Source organism: Podarcis raffonei, chromosome 10 (genome assembly GCF_027172205.1).
Source record: "Podarcis raffonei isolate rPodRaf1 chromosome 10, rPodRaf1.pri, whole genome shotgun sequence".
In the NCBI taxonomy this organism is placed as follows: Eukaryota; Metazoa; Chordata; class Lepidosauria; order Squamata; family Lacertidae; genus Podarcis; species Podarcis raffonei.
Window position 1 is genome coordinate 58459677 of NC_070611.1, and position 15409 is coordinate 58475085.

General features: G+C 40.4%; 1 protein-coding gene across 12 annotated transcripts in view; it reads left to right on the forward strand.

The window, feature by feature from the left end:
• ERC1 (ELKS/RAB6-interacting/CAST family member 1) overlaps positions 1–15409 on the forward strand; it is a 163619-nt gene that overhangs the window by 84171 nt on the left and 64039 nt on the right. For all 12 annotated transcript variants that reach the window (XM_053407141.1, XM_053407148.1, XM_053407150.1 and 9 more), the window contains one exon: positions 4834–4994. In XM_053407141.1, the coding sequence (XP_053263116.1) occupies positions 4834–4994 (161 nt within the window). The remainder of the gene's footprint in view (positions 1–4833; positions 4995–15409) is intronic.

Sequence of the window (15409 nt, forward strand, 5' to 3'; positions counted from 1 at the left end):
AATGACTCTTTATATTAATTTGCAGCCCAAACTTGTCACATAGATAGTAAATGGAAGACGATATGTAGGGTTAGTTTCAAAGGTTATGATGAGAAAATGAGGCCAGGGCTGAACACCAGAGCCTGTATAGCCTTTAAAAGTTTACAGCTGTGATATTAACTCTTGATTTTATCCATTATCAACTAAGATTTTGCCAAGTTGGGGCAGATCAGTTTCCAATGCAAATGAAGATTTTGTGTGATGTAGGTGTTGGAATAGGGCTTGGGAGACCAGGGTTCAAATCAGCCATGAAACTCATTGGGTAACCTTGGGCCAGTTGTCTCTCAGGCTAACCTACCTCACAGGGTCATTTACCTTTTTACCTTTTGTGAGGATAAAATGGGGAGGAAAAGAAACATGTGCAGTATTCCTTCTTTAGCTCCTTGGAGGAAATTTGGGATATAAATGTGATAAATAAAATGAATTAACAAAAAGCCAAGCAATTTAGAAAAGTGAGCATGGGATAGCGGTGGCAGCTCTTGCTCCTTTGTCCTTTCACAGGAACATAGGTCAGTGCCTTCTACCAACCAGGTCTTAATATGCATCCATCTAAACCAATATTGGCTACTGTGACATCACCTGCTACCTGTCTCTTTTAATTGGGAATGCCAAGGAATGAACCTGGGATGTTCTGCTGGTGAAATATGTGCTCTACCAAAGAGCAATGTCCCCTTCCCTAAAAGCATGGAGCAAGGCAGTTCCTAAAGCCTCTCCTGCATCCAGTGACTGTTCTGAATGCTAGTGGGGGAAATGGGGAGACCCCTCCCATTCAAGAATTCTGAATAAACAGAAGGGGCTTACCTTCTCTTCTTTGGAAGCCGTTTAAGCTGAGTTACTTCCTTATTGGAAATTGGCAAAATGAGCCAAAACATACTAGAAAACGGGGTTCAATACCTGGAATCAGCTTGCTTTTTTAAAGCAGGGATTCACTTTTGGAATACAGTACTGTGGCTTGACACATTTCTATTTTTCCAGTGCATTTTTACCAAGCATTTCTGAAGTTTGTACCCAGGAGCTAATGCAAGTTAATAGTGGGAAATGTTTTGAAGCTTTCCAGTGGGCTTTCAATTCGCCAGTTAAACTCGCCCACAAGTCAGGCAATCTACTTCATGTTGAGCTGCCATCTTCACACAGAGAAGTGATTATAACTTAAGTAAACATTTCACTGTTAAAGAGTAAAATAAGCTGCTGCTTTAGCCACAGGGCAGCTTCATCAAACTAGTGGTCCAGATGCCGGAAGGGATTGAAAACAGGTCTCCTACTGGTTACAATGTTTGGTGCCAATATGTAGGCCCTTGCAAAAGCCAGACATTCAGTTGTTTAGTTCCTCGTTTTCCCATGGCCTGGTTCAAATATCTCGTGGATTAGAAGACCACAGAACAACTCCTTTTCCTTCTCAGGAACACTTCTCCCATGCCAGCAAGGCTCTGTTTGTTATTTGCATGGCTTCCTTCATTTTTCTAGCACTCTTAACAAGCTACAGCTGCTAGTTCTCCTCTTCAGGTCTGGCAACTTAGGCAGAGTTGAAGAATGGTTTCCTCTTTTTATTCAGAAAAGGAATTTAGCTCCTTTATGGTTCACATAGGAGCAAGGGCATTCATATTGTCATATTATCCCACTCTGAAGTTTGCATTGATGGCATACTTCTCTGTGCATGAGAGAGTCTGTTTTAAAAAATGACCTATTTCTCCTTAAATAAAAAAAGATCTAATTATAAAGGAAATTGCCTTATTTGCCCTATTTAGATATTCTTTATTAGATATTCTGTATTTTATTCCATGTGTAGGCAGACATAATTTCTGTATCAACCAAATTATCACTTTGATCTTTCCATCCTGTGTTAATGAAATGTGAATTTCTCAGTGAATATTTCCTTCCTTATGAAGGACCTTCTCTTTGCCAAGTGATGGCCCATTAAACCTTAGGTCTGCCTAAATCACTTGTTCGTTCCTTGTACATTACTTCCAGCAGAGTGAATGTTCTGTGATGGGTCCTGGACCCTGGACCACATATATTTTGATGGTAAAAGACCAAACTGGTCATACTGTACTTCATGTACGTTAGAAAGGGTGAAACCTGAGGTAAAAGCTCTCATATCATGTATGTCTTGGTGATACATTCTGTATTACTGAAGTAAGGCACTTCTTTACTAAGCACCATGACCAGGAAGTATGCTTGTTTTAACATTTCCTTTTTATACCTTTTGTACATTTTACTTTATTGCTTTCTGCATGCCACTATTTTGCTGCTGAATGCCAGTCCTCCTCTCTCTATATTGTTTCCTATTTTTCTCTATGTTAATACTCCCAACGCCCTGTACTCTGGGGAAAATACAAAAAGTATTTCAGCTTCTGATTGGCTCTAGAGTGCCGTGCAGTGATCCATAAAATCAAAATTCTTTGGTCTAGTGTTACAAATATTTGCCTTCTGGTGTCTTTTCAACCATTGCTGATGCTTGAGCTGCTGTTATTTCTCTTACACAATCCAGTCAAGGAAGTGGGAGATATTGTACTGGGATTAGGCCACTCACTTGCTTATAATTTAATATTGGTAATAGAGCATCAATTAGCTAGAAATATTTGTGCTTATGGAAGGTGTTTTTCTTTTTTTCTTTTTTTAAAAAACCAACCCCTGCAGATTCTCTTTTCTGATTAAAACTGCTTGTCTGGTGTGTGTGTAGACACACACACACACTGTAGTTGACAGTCCAGTATATTTGCATTTTGAACTTATATGGTCAAAACACCTTAACCAATTTCCCTCCCCCTTCTTTCATTTGAATGTCACTTTAATTGTATTGTTCAAAATGTCTAATAAGAAACTTAAATATACCTTTTAAAATTGACTGAAGTTCTGCTCTGAATTACTCCTAATACTCTAGCCCAGGGTGGCCCACCTTTTCATAACAAGTGGGCCACAAGAGTCCTTCAACACAGAACCCACGGGCCACACACTGCCTTGCCACATGCAGGGTGGGGAGTGCAAGGCCATACTTTGATACAGAAACATACACAACCCTCTTGCTGCTTTCCCAAAGCCAGTAAGCGAGGCACTGAGCTTTTTGAAGAAGGCACTAGAGCGCTCTCGCCTCCTTCCCAAAGCTGGGAAAGCTCTAATTAGGCTTCGGAGAGGAGGCTGGAAGACTCTAGGACCCTGTCAGAGCCCTCATGCCTCCTTCTCAAAGCCCAGCACCTTGCTTACTCAAGGCAGCACAATAGCTGCAAGGAGGTGGGGCATCAAATGTTGCCAGGGACTGCTAAAAAAGGCCTCTAAAGGGTGTTGGACCATCCTGCTCTAGCCTGTCCCTGCTATTGCCCCAAGGTACCGAGTTACTATATGATCCTACAAGTGTTGACTGGAAGGAGCTGGAGAGTCCTGGGGTAACACAGGCATTGGTTTCTTTGTCTTGGTTCACACATCACATTAGTTAAAAACTATAGTTAAATGTGAATACGAAATGTACTAGTTCACACTACTGAAAATTATTGCTCCTCTCTTCCTCTGCCCTTACTGCTGCGACACTGCCAGGAAATAAACCAGAATCTGGCAAGTAGTAATGTCCAAACCTAGTCTTATGGTTTGTTTCTCTTCAAACCAACTGTGAGCTGTTACCAAGGTTTGTTCTTGGCTTACTTGTTCTTCAATAGTGATGTGGAAACTGGGTGTTCTGTATCTTAGGACAGAAGCAGTTGAAAACAAACGTATTGGCTGTAATATTTGACAGCATCTAAAGCATCCTAACACTTCCTTAGAAATACTGGACCTTCAGTGAAACTATAATCCTTTTTCCTTTTTCCTTTTTTGTTTCTCTGTAAAGATTTATTAGCTTGTGATTTTAAGGAAACCATCTGGATGTGCTGGGCACTTCACATAATGTACTTCTTCGCTGTGCTATGCAACTTGGGCAATTAAAGTACATATTTGATCCCCAGCTCCAGTTTGTACTTTCTGTCTCCAAACGAGATTCAGCTTTGTGTTCTACTTGGAAAGAATTCTCAGTAATTTATGGACACCTCCCTCCATCCCCCCCCAAAAAAGCTGTTCTGTTTTTCTTTTAAGAATTTTTTTTCTCAACTTGCAGAATGTCATTTGTTTTGGGGGACAAAGAGATTAAGGCAACACATCATGTAAAGGAATATATCAATATCTTCTGTACCTATAATTAAATAATACTATTAATATTGGACTTTGGGAGGAAGTTTGTTTTTGTGCTGCCCCAAAGTAATGCTGCTTTTAGTACAGGTAAGCAGGGTGTTAGTAACAGAGCTCTAGCTTTGAAGGCAGAAACTGGTTTATCAAATGGTACATAATAACTTCTACTTCAGCTATTCATGTGACTTAGACAAATCATGAGGAAAAGGGTTCTGTTCAAGTTCTTGTAATACATACTGAAAAGTTACTTGATGTATGCTGTCTTGTGATGTTTATTGCAATATTGTGATAATGTTGAAATTAAGAATTATTGGTCTATAGTTATATTTTTTGTGATGTACAACTAAACAGCAACAACAAAATGTGTAAATTCTCATACAAGCATAAAGACAGAACACAAATACTCACTACCAGCGCAGCTTAAGTTACAAGATGTGCTTGTCTCTACTTTGTAATAACAACATTAATTTTAGATCAAAACATGGAGTAGAACTCAAATTCAGGGAAATAGTAAATGCAAGGCTGAATGGATCACTTGAGAGATCCCCCCCAATTATTAAGTAGCTCTGGTGCATTGCAAAGATTATTATTTTTTAATTGCATGCATTCTGCTTCCTCTTTTTTCATTCACAAACTCCTTAGGTGGAAGAGTTGATGATGGCTATGGAGAAAGTAAAACAAGAGCTGGAATCTATGAAAGCAAAGCTGTCCTCTACCCAACAATCTCTGGCTGAGAAGGAAACCCACTTGACCAACTTGCGGGCTGAGAGGAGGAAACATTTGGAGGAGGTCCTGGAGATGAAGTATGTTGTAATATTTCTTTCAGGCCTTTACTCTGTCTTCCAGGTCTTATATAAAATTCTGTTTGAAAGTGTTCCTTTATCACAGGAGTCATTGCTTCTTTTCTCCACTTTAAAAGAATGGATGGTGTAGTCTAAATGTGAAATGTTTAGGAATATAGGAGAATCTTACAGAAACCTGGCTTCCTCCTCCCACCCCAGCCACCGCCATCACATAACACCTCATGCATTCAAGTGCATTCCTATAAATGGATTTTACTATTTGTATTGGCACTCAGGCACGTATGCACACCCCAGCCCCCAGCCCCCAGATTACAGTGGAAGATACTTGAATTAAATTATCAAATTGACGTGGAGACAAGGTAAATGCATTTAAGGCACAAACTCTAATTAGGAGGAGTGATGGGTTTTTGTGAATGGGGACGAACACCATATTGCAGCTAAGGAAGGAGAGAATGTAAGGTTCTATTGGATTTTCCATTTTAAATTTGCCCGTTAATTCCTAAATACTTATAAGCAAGTTCCACTGATTTACTTGGAAGTGAGTACTTAGCAGTCTTCAGAGAGGCAGTTATCTATTTAGAGCTGCATTGGCAAGCGCTGCCAGCAGATCATTAGAGGCACTTTTAGTTGTTTAGCCATCCCTGAAGAGAAGGAACATTTTTATTGGCAGAGTTAACAGTGATTTTGGTTTTGCAAGCCATTATTTATATTCAGCTTTCCTGTTAACATCATTGCCTTTTATTTTATTTTAGGGGTGGTGGGAGAGGGAGAGAAATTAAGATAGAAAAGAACAGTTTGTGCACCATGGAAAAAAGGTTTGGGGGCCTTAGAGATGGAGCATGAATTACTTTATATTATGAATATTATATTCAGCAACCTGATACCTGGCACTAGGACACTAAGAGTCTGCTTTTCTTTAAAAGTTTTTTTAATAACAAAGTACTGTTGCACTATAAATTTGCCTGCTTTGAGAGCTGGTTTGTGAGGGGGAAGGGGAGAGTAACTCCTAATGCAGGAATCCAAAGCAACATGAGATATGTCTTATAATCAGTCCTCTAGCAATGTATTTGTCTGCCAAACTGCTCTGCCAAACCTTCTCATTAAAATGTATACATATATGCATGCTGTGTTGTATATCCTGGAATGTTTTTGAACTTGGAGCTTTAGAGCATTCACTAAAACCATGTCTCTTCATTGAAAACCTGTTGTTAACTAGTTAGTTACTGTTGGGAAATAGCTGAAACTAAAAACTAAGTCTCAACACTTCCCAAAGCCTAAGCCAAAAACATCTCAGAAACGTTTAAATATTTCAGTCTGGGCTGGTACTCATTGTGGGTGCAACTGAACGTGGTTCTGTCGGTGAGAAATTATAAATGTGTGTTTTTCTGTTTCTTGGCTCTTTGCACTAGAATGTATTAAAAATGTTATGTATTTGAATGAGCAATAGCTATGGATGAGTTAGTTTCCTAACCTATACCAGTGAGAATGACACATTAAATACACTTACTGGGTTTCAACTTGATTCTTGTGTAGTATGGAAGTTTAGAGTAATCAGAGGTGCAGTTTGCTGGGGTGTTGCAGTCCATAAAAAAACACTTCTCTGACTTTGGGGTAGAAGGGTTGGCGTGGGTGTCAAGAACTGGCAGAACGCTGATGAGTGTGCACCAGGGGAAGGGGAGCTGGAGTCCAACTTGGGAGAGGGGGGCAGTGGTTTGTAGGGACCTGTACCAGCCAGGAGGCAATAGTCAGAGGAAGGGTCAGCCTCAGAGCTGGAGGGTGGAACACAGGATGGGTAATAACAACAACAACTATTATTATTATTATTTATACCCCGCCCTCCCCAGCCAAGACCGGGCTCAGGACGGCTAACAACCAATAATAAAAACAAGTTGATTAAAATACAATTTAAAAGATTAAGATACAACATTAAAACAATTATGGGACAATCGCTTCATAGGAGGAGAAAGGAAAAGAAAGAGGGGGAGGGAATCAAACTGATTCTGAGCCAAAGGCCAGGTGGAACAACTCTGTCCTACAGGCCCTGCGGAAAGATATCAGATCCCGCAGGGCCCTGGTCTCAAGAGACAGAGCATTCCACCAGGCCGGAGCCAGTGTTGAGAAGGCCCTGGCTCTGGTTGAGGCTAATCTAACTTCCTTAGGGCCCGGGAGCTCTAGGGTGTTGCTATATATGGACCTTACGGTCCTCTGTGGGGCATACCAGGAGAGGTGGTCCCTTAGGTACGAGGGTTCTAGGCCGTGAAGGGCTTTAAAAGTAAAAACCAGCACCTTAAATCTGACCCTGTACTCCACTGGGAGCCAATGCAGCTGTAAAAGCCATGGGTGAATATGCTCCCATGGCAGAGACCCCATGAGGCGCCTCGCTGCAGCATTCTGCACCCACTGGAGTTTCTGGGACAGCTTCAAGGGCAGCCCCATGTAGAGCGAATTACAGTAGTCAAGCCTGGAGGTGACCATCGCATGGATCACTGTGGCCAGGTTGGGGCAGGAAAGGTAAGGGACCAACTGCTTGATGCGGCGAAGGTGGAAAAATGTCGCCTTGGCTGTGGTTGGTAGAGAGAAGAGGAGGAAGAGACAAGTCAGGCAAATGAAGGGTCAGGTGCTCTCCCATCCTTTCCTGCACCACTGTCTCCCAGAACCAGAAGGTAATTGAAAAGTGATCAGCAGAGGAGGTTTCCATGCAGGTGCAGTCTCTGGCTGCATGCACATAGCCCGTCAGGGAAAGGTATATAAATTGGTGAAGGGGGAGTGGTCTCCTGTTGCTGCAACCGCTCCATAGAGCCTGGACCTGGGAATAACTGCCTAGCCATTAGATTGGTGTGTGTAGATAACCAGAGCTGGAGAAGCGATTCTAAGTGTTATCTTTGACAGTAAATAGTCATGTGCATTCCTTTGGCTGGGAAGCACCCTTGACAGTGGGTGGGAAGAATATATGTTTGGCTTCTTTTAATCAACCTTGAGCAAGAAGATAAAAATGCTGTATGGGTAGGGAATAAATGAATCAATTTTGTTTCAAACTAAAATTGGTAGTGGGTCTAGAATAACGGGTGAGGCTGTAATTGTTCTTGATGCAGTTACTTACACCCACCCTTCATTCTGGGGCCAGTGCTTAACTTGTAATTACTTTTAGTTTACCGCTTCCGCCCGCCCTGTACATAGGACCTCCTGGGTTAGTTTCTACCTGTCTCTTCGTTGTTATGGCTGGTTTCTTCATATGTTCCTTGTAAATTATTGTTCCCCTCTGTGCAAAAGGTGCAGTTTCTGCATTTTCTTTCAGACTGGGGGTCAAGAGATTGCATGTTTTTCTTGCTTGGTGGGAGAGACAAGCAGTCCCTTCTCCTGGCAAAGCTACAGATTCTTGTCCCTGCCTAATTGCTCCAGTGGGAAGCACCATCCAGTGGGATTGCTGACCAGCAATCAGAGAGTAAAGAAAGTAAGCATGGTGAATGGGTGGCTACTCATTAAGCCTTCCCCACTGTACCACAAGTATGATTTTTCATTGGTTGGAAAGGTACTGCCCCTTAAATTCACATCAACTTGTGTAGGTCATTTTTTGTATGTTGATTTGAAGAGATTCTGAATTACACTGTAGGAATGGGAAGTACTGCATACCTTTTGAAATAGATCTGAGTAGCCACAAGTGCCCACAGTACTCCAGTAACCACAACCACATTTGATTACATCAAAGCTTTTCTTGTTCATGCAAGTTAACCTGTAAAAGTCAGAAAATATATTGTCCACTTGCTCTTTGCACTTTTGCCTGCATTTCAAATCACTTCTTTTCTTGGAGTTACTTCTGTTCTCTTTGTTTTTACATTTCAAGCCTCTAGCTGCTGGATAGCTCGCTCAGTAGAACATGAGGCTCTGACTCTCATGGTTGTGTCTTTGAACCCCATGTTGGAAAAATGATTCCTGCATTGCAGGGATTGGGCTAGATGACCATGGCGGTCATTTCCAACTCTATGATCCTAAGCATTTTTTAATTTTTATTTTGCTGTCTAGAAATAATTTTAATACTTCACAAATGAAGACTTGGTCAATAAGGTATAAGTCTTAGCAAATGGATGGTTTGCACAGTTGCCAGTCTCTGTATCTTTATACTTTGCATATTATACTTTGCATACTAAGAGGATTACCATTTTAAAACATAGAAACTTTCACTTCTGATACATTATTTCTCAGTTTTAAAGAACTATGAAATACTGTATTGAAAACCCCAACTTTGTTCACACATTGCTTAATTTGAGAAGTGAATGCTGATGTGTGGTTTTCCCAGTTTAACACTTGCCTTTTGAAGCTACTTGCTGTTGCATTTCTCCAACAAAAAATTAATCATTAGAGTTCCATGCTGTTGAGATTCGGACATTATGAAATTGTTGGTGTTTTGTAATTAAAAAAAATAAAATACAATTGTATGCAACAGTGGCCCTGTTTACACATAACACTATGCCAAACTATGGCTTAGTGTGAATGTGTGGGCTTCTGAGAAGGAGACTGAGACTTCTTTGTTCGTCCCTGGTTCTTTTAGTTTTGTGCGACATGGCAGCTAAGCCATGGGTTGACTTGGTATGTTGTCTGAATGTGGGCTTGTGGTTACAGTCTCTGCTCCTTAACTGTGAGCTGTATCCCAGGTTTGTTCTTGGCTACAGCTTGTAGTTAAGGAGCAGAGATCTTTGCCACAAGCTCAGGTTTGGATGACATGCCAAGCCAAACCTTGGCTCAGCTGCCTTGCCATGCTGAGTTAACTTGCAAGCTCTTCTACAGGGGGCAGCATGATTGTGAGGTCCTGGTAAAAACATATTTTGGCTTGCCTTGTTGTACAAATCAGGCCAGTGACAATTTAACCAGCTATTATTATAGTTTAGGGCAGCTGCGCTGTGAATATGAAACTATGTAGCGTTAATGGTAAATATGGAGATGTGATTTTTAAATAAAGTGCCTGTAAATAAGACCTCCTTTCATCAACCTGGACAGATTTCTCTCCAACACATTTTTCTTTAGCTGTTAGTAATGTGTACATATTTAATCCAGATCATTTGTTTTTGTACTCCACCTAGTCCCCCCCCCAAAAAAAGATTTCTGTTCCAAGCAGCTCTCAAATACTAAACTCTTGAGTACTGTGGCTCACAGTTACGTTATACTACACTTCATGATAAAAATCTCTGTATCTCATTATGTTTTGAACTCCATGGTCCCTGAGAATAGTCCTATAGAGAGAATGCACTATACTATCTAAATGAGCCATGACAGGCTTGGGAGCAAGACCAACGGCTGAAAAAGTGCACCAGGTGGTGTTAAAGGGGTTTGTTCCACTCAGTAATTGCTCAGGCTGTTAATGTTGTAGGGAGGAGTGGGGAAAGGAGGTTCTTTCTGCCAATCACTTCCTGAGGATTTAACTACACTATATTCTTGTTTCCATACCATTTCAGGGGAGTCTCTCTCTCTCTCTCTCTCTCTCTCCCTCCCTCTCTCTCTCTCTCCCTCTCTCTCTCTCTCTCTCTCTCTCTCTCTTCCCCCCCTCTCTCTCTCCCGCCCTCTCTCTCTCTCTCTCTCTCTCTCCCTCTCTCTCTCTCTCTCTCCCTCTCCCTCTCTCTCTCTCCCGCTCTCCTTTCCCTCCCAGTCTCCTTTCAGGATCTATTTTCTACAAGGGTGTACATGAACAGTGGGGCGGTGCTGTTAAAACTGGGTTCTCACTTTAGAGCAATGCTGGAAAAAGCTGGCACATCAATTCCAGTCGCAGGTTGTTGAGAATAAAACCCCTCTTATAATGTTTTAATCTAGTTAAAAACTATAAATATTTAAAGTGGGATGGAGGACCCTAGTCAGGAAACATTTTAACCAGAACAGATGTCTGCATTCCAGTCAGGTTTATACAACTTCAGGGTCATTTTTCCTCTCATATTATTAGATTATAAAATGCTTACAGAAATCTACTTGAAAAATCCCATCTGCTTGGGAGCATTTATTTTTGCATTAGAGTGCTAGGATACTACGTTTGGTACTGTTGCTGGAGGTCTGAAGAGTTCACTCTGGGTGGGCACATGTTCTCCTCTTTATGCCAACCTTCGTATAGAAAGGAGCTTTTGGGAAAAAGTGATTCATTTGGGAGGCTGAAACTGTATTTGCATATACATTTTTAAACCTCAGCAATCAACCAGGTTCTTCCTTTTGCTTTACCTATTTCAGCTCAATCCTGAATAGTTACCTTCTCTAGCAGCTGGGTCATACCTCTTCTTCCCTTTCTCCCGCCCCCACCCAAGATGTGGAATATAAATTTTGCCTTTTAGCTGACAGAGGGAGGATGAGGATTGGGAAAGGGCAGGTCCAATTTCTGGAAAATAGTCCAGATACCTGTGCTCCAGTTAGGGGTGCCGTTTACCATCTTTGTCTGGTTTATTGGCTATGGCTGTATCTGAATCAGTTTATCTTGAACACAGTTGTCCATTCATTGGTAACCTCAAGACTGGATTACTGCAGTGCGCTCTGTAGGACTGTCCTTAGCCTAGTCCAGAAGTTAGATTGTTGATGTGGGCAGATGGCCCCAAACAACTGGGGTCCAGGATACACTTACATGCCACCTTGTTCACTGAGGGCTTGCGGAGTGCTGTTAGCCGTCTTACGTTGCTCTTTTGTTTATGGAGGGAAGGAAGCAACATCTACTTATTCTTCTCTCCAGTGCTTTTTTTTTAAAATGTTTACGGGTACTCTCATTTTGACTCAAGAAAATCCCAATTTTATAGTTCAAATCAGGAAAAATAAATACAGTAAATGGACAAAAGTACAAAGATTCACAAAATGTTTAGGGGTATCCTGCATACTCCCAGGGAAAAAACTGCTTCTTTCCATCCTCAGCCCCAATCATACAGGCAGCTGTACAAAGGTAAGAGACATACCTGTAGCTCTGCCAACTTTTGGCACTGGCTTCACCCACATTTTGCCTCTAGTTTCATGCACCACAGTATGCGGCCCCTGTAAGATGGCCCACAGGCTAAGGTGGCCCTCAGGCTCAATAGGGGTCCCCACACTTGTGCAAATTGTAAGCAAGGTCAGTTACATTTATAGTTTCTTCATCCTTCTCTCTCCTTTTGTGAAATTTCCTGACTCTTACATACCAGTCAGTCCAGTTTATTAAAGGGGGAGGACTATAAGTCACTTTTGATTTCTATCTGCATATGTTGTTAAGATGAATCAAATAAATTCACCTCCATTTCAAAGCTGTGTTCATTTATTCAATCTAAGATCAACACTTTATTTCCACAGATGTCATGTACAGATGCCTGTAATCATTACTGGCAAAATAAATAATTCGTCCCTTTAATTTGCAACTTTGGGGATCTTCATGGACCTTGTTTGGTTTCACCAAACTATGCATGTTTTGCTTTCTTTTGAAATAAAAAGCATCACCAGTTCCTCAGGGTGTCATTTCCCCGTTCATAAATGTTCATAGCAAAACATTGATGCATATAAATCATGTTAGTTTACTGCATATTTCATTAAGTATAGTCACTCTGTTGTTTAATAGAAGTTCCAAGTTAGAATAGTATTCTATCTTACTGCTCTATGTTGTGGATTTTATGTACTGTGAACAATAGTATCTTTGAGCAGTTCTAAATCCTACCCAGAAGACATTAACTTAGTTAAAAATGTAAAGAGGGAAATCCCAGCGGTTGTTCTGCTCATATAGTGCCCTGTGATATGTAAGTCATCATTATTTTTAAAGGGGTAATGTGACTTGGAGACGAGAATGAGGAGTTTATATACCATGTGCACTTTCAGAGTTCATTCCAAATTATTTTGTGAGTTAGACATTCTTTCTGGTGTTAATGTAGAAGTTCATTAGCTTTTGTTTGGGTTATTAAGGGTGTGTTGTGTACTATAATACTTTATGGTAGGTTGCATAACACAGCTGGGAAGATTAGACTGGCTTGCTACAAACTCCAATGCATTTTGCATGAAAATACAGTTTTATGAGCAGCAGCAGCAGCATGACAAGGCAAACATTAAAATATCATGCATGAGGGGGGAAATTAGAAACTCTACTTTTCAATGTATCTACTAGTCCAGTTTCCATTTTAGTAAAAAATACAGATTTATAATTTACAGTTTGCATTCTTTAAAATTGTAAATTGTGAAACTTAGTTTTTATGCAAGATAGCATCTTGTTGAGGAGTTGGTACTTTATTAGGGATCCAATATTTTATGGCTTCCTCCCCACCACAATCATCTCGAATTGCTGCACATTTGTTCAACTGCAGAAAGATGCATGGACCTTGTGAAGTATCAAGAAGGAAGTATCCTATTACAGGTTTCTATCCTGTGGCTTGTTGTATCTGCCCTTTCAGTGTCCCTCAGACTTAACCTCTGACTCTGCCAGCAGATACCTTGAAGCTAAGCAACCAGAGCAGCAGGAGGAAGTACTATGCTGACCTTGCAGCCTTTGGCTGCTAGAATTGGAAGCTATTGTTTGAGTCTAGACTGCACAGAGAGATACTTGGGCAGTTGTTTGCTGGAATGATTTGTAAATATTTATGGCTGAAAACTGTTGATACTACTTTTTCCAAAATATCTACACTGTGTTTGGGTTTTATAGGATCTTTTGTTTATGAATCAATTTGTTCTGAGAGGAACCTTGAAGTGAATACTAGTTAGGCAGAAAACCAACAAGCCATTTGCCTCATTCCTGGAATTATATGCTTCACTAACTCTTAAAAGCTTTGAAGTTTTTGGATTTCTATTTTATGAATGGCTGGGAGGAATTCATAGAATCATAGAATCATAGAGTTGGAAAAGACCACAAGGGCCATTGAGTCCAACCCCCTGCCAAGCAGGAAACACCATCAGAGCACTCCTGACATATGGTTGTCAAGCCTCTGCTTAAAGACCTCCAAAGAAGGAGACTCCACCACACTCCTTGGCAGCAAATTCCACTGTCAAACAGCTCTTACTGTCAGGAAGTTTTTCCTAATGTTTAGGTGGAATCTTCTTCATTCATTCATTCTGTTTCTGTTTTTTAAAAACTATAGAGTTTCTCAACTATCTCTTTCTTTGGATTGTGATTGAATTGGTTTATACAAAGATTTTTGTGTCATATTTACTTCTTTGTAGAATGCTTTGTAAGTTTTCAGCTTCAGTTTTATACATATATGGCTGCTTCCTATTTTGGAATGTCAAGTGTGCAAATTTAGCCTTGAAATTTAGCCTTCCAGACACTTGGCAGTAACAATTCCCAAGTTGATACCTGCTACTCCAAACAGCAGACAGAGAATGGCATAGTCTAAGTAACTGATGTAAAACCACAATGCTGTTGGGTATGACTCATAGTTCCTCGCCCTGCCCTAACCCTCCCTTCAGTTTAGCACCACAGAACTAAACAAACCATGGAGTAAACTGTTATCTGGACATGGTCTAGGAAACATATTCATCATTCCACTCATTTTTAATAAGCTTGAATATTAGCTCTTTGTTCCAAAGAGCAATAATCCTGTTTAGGAAGTATCATCCTAACTTTTCAATTCTGTTCTGTTCTGTTTTTTTTTACTTTTCTCCAAGCATGTTTTGTGCTGTATAATTCTTCTCCTTGTGCAGTAAAAATACTGAGGCTTATTGCTCATTTTGTTTGTAGACATGAATAGTTAAGATTGTCTAAAATCTTTTGCTCTGAATAGAGACCAGCAGTCTGCTATGTTTTCACAGAGGTGGTCTTGAGTACCTCCATTCTTTGGGTTGAGTTAGACATTACTGATGATCTTGAATTGAAAGATGCAGAAAGAGAAGCCTTCGGCTGATGGCATATTCATTTGAACTGCAAACAAAGCATACTAATCTGGGGACCTTGGCTTTGAAAAAATGTAGGCTGGTTTGCACTATAATTTCATAGCCTTTATGTCAAATGAAGCATGGCACAAACTGGCAAAAATCTATAGTGTTCTGAATGCAGACTGCTCTGTAATTCCCAGCCCACAAGATCCCAATGAAGGATGTAAATATAATACACATAATTTGAATTAATCAGAACTATATTCAAAATACAATAATTAAGCCTTTAATTGCCTACAAAGGAACAATTATGGTTTTGTCAGAGGGACACCAAGCAAGGCTTCTCTAAAGCACATGGGGAAATCAACAGCATGGGGTAAAAAAGAATGGAAGCGTAAGCTCCATCCTGCAGGTAAAGCTCAAAATCAGCAGTATTTAATGTAGAGCTGGAAGTCTTCTTCTGGAAGATTAAAGGTTGTTTGGTATAGAGCTACCAAATATATTTGGTTTGCATTTGTCCAAAAATGAAGTAGCCTGCCAATACTAATAATCGGTTAACTCTCTATTTACAGCGCAAATCACTTCAAGACACTTCACTCCAAGGCTTCACTTTAGTGGTCTTATAGCTTCTTTACAACATG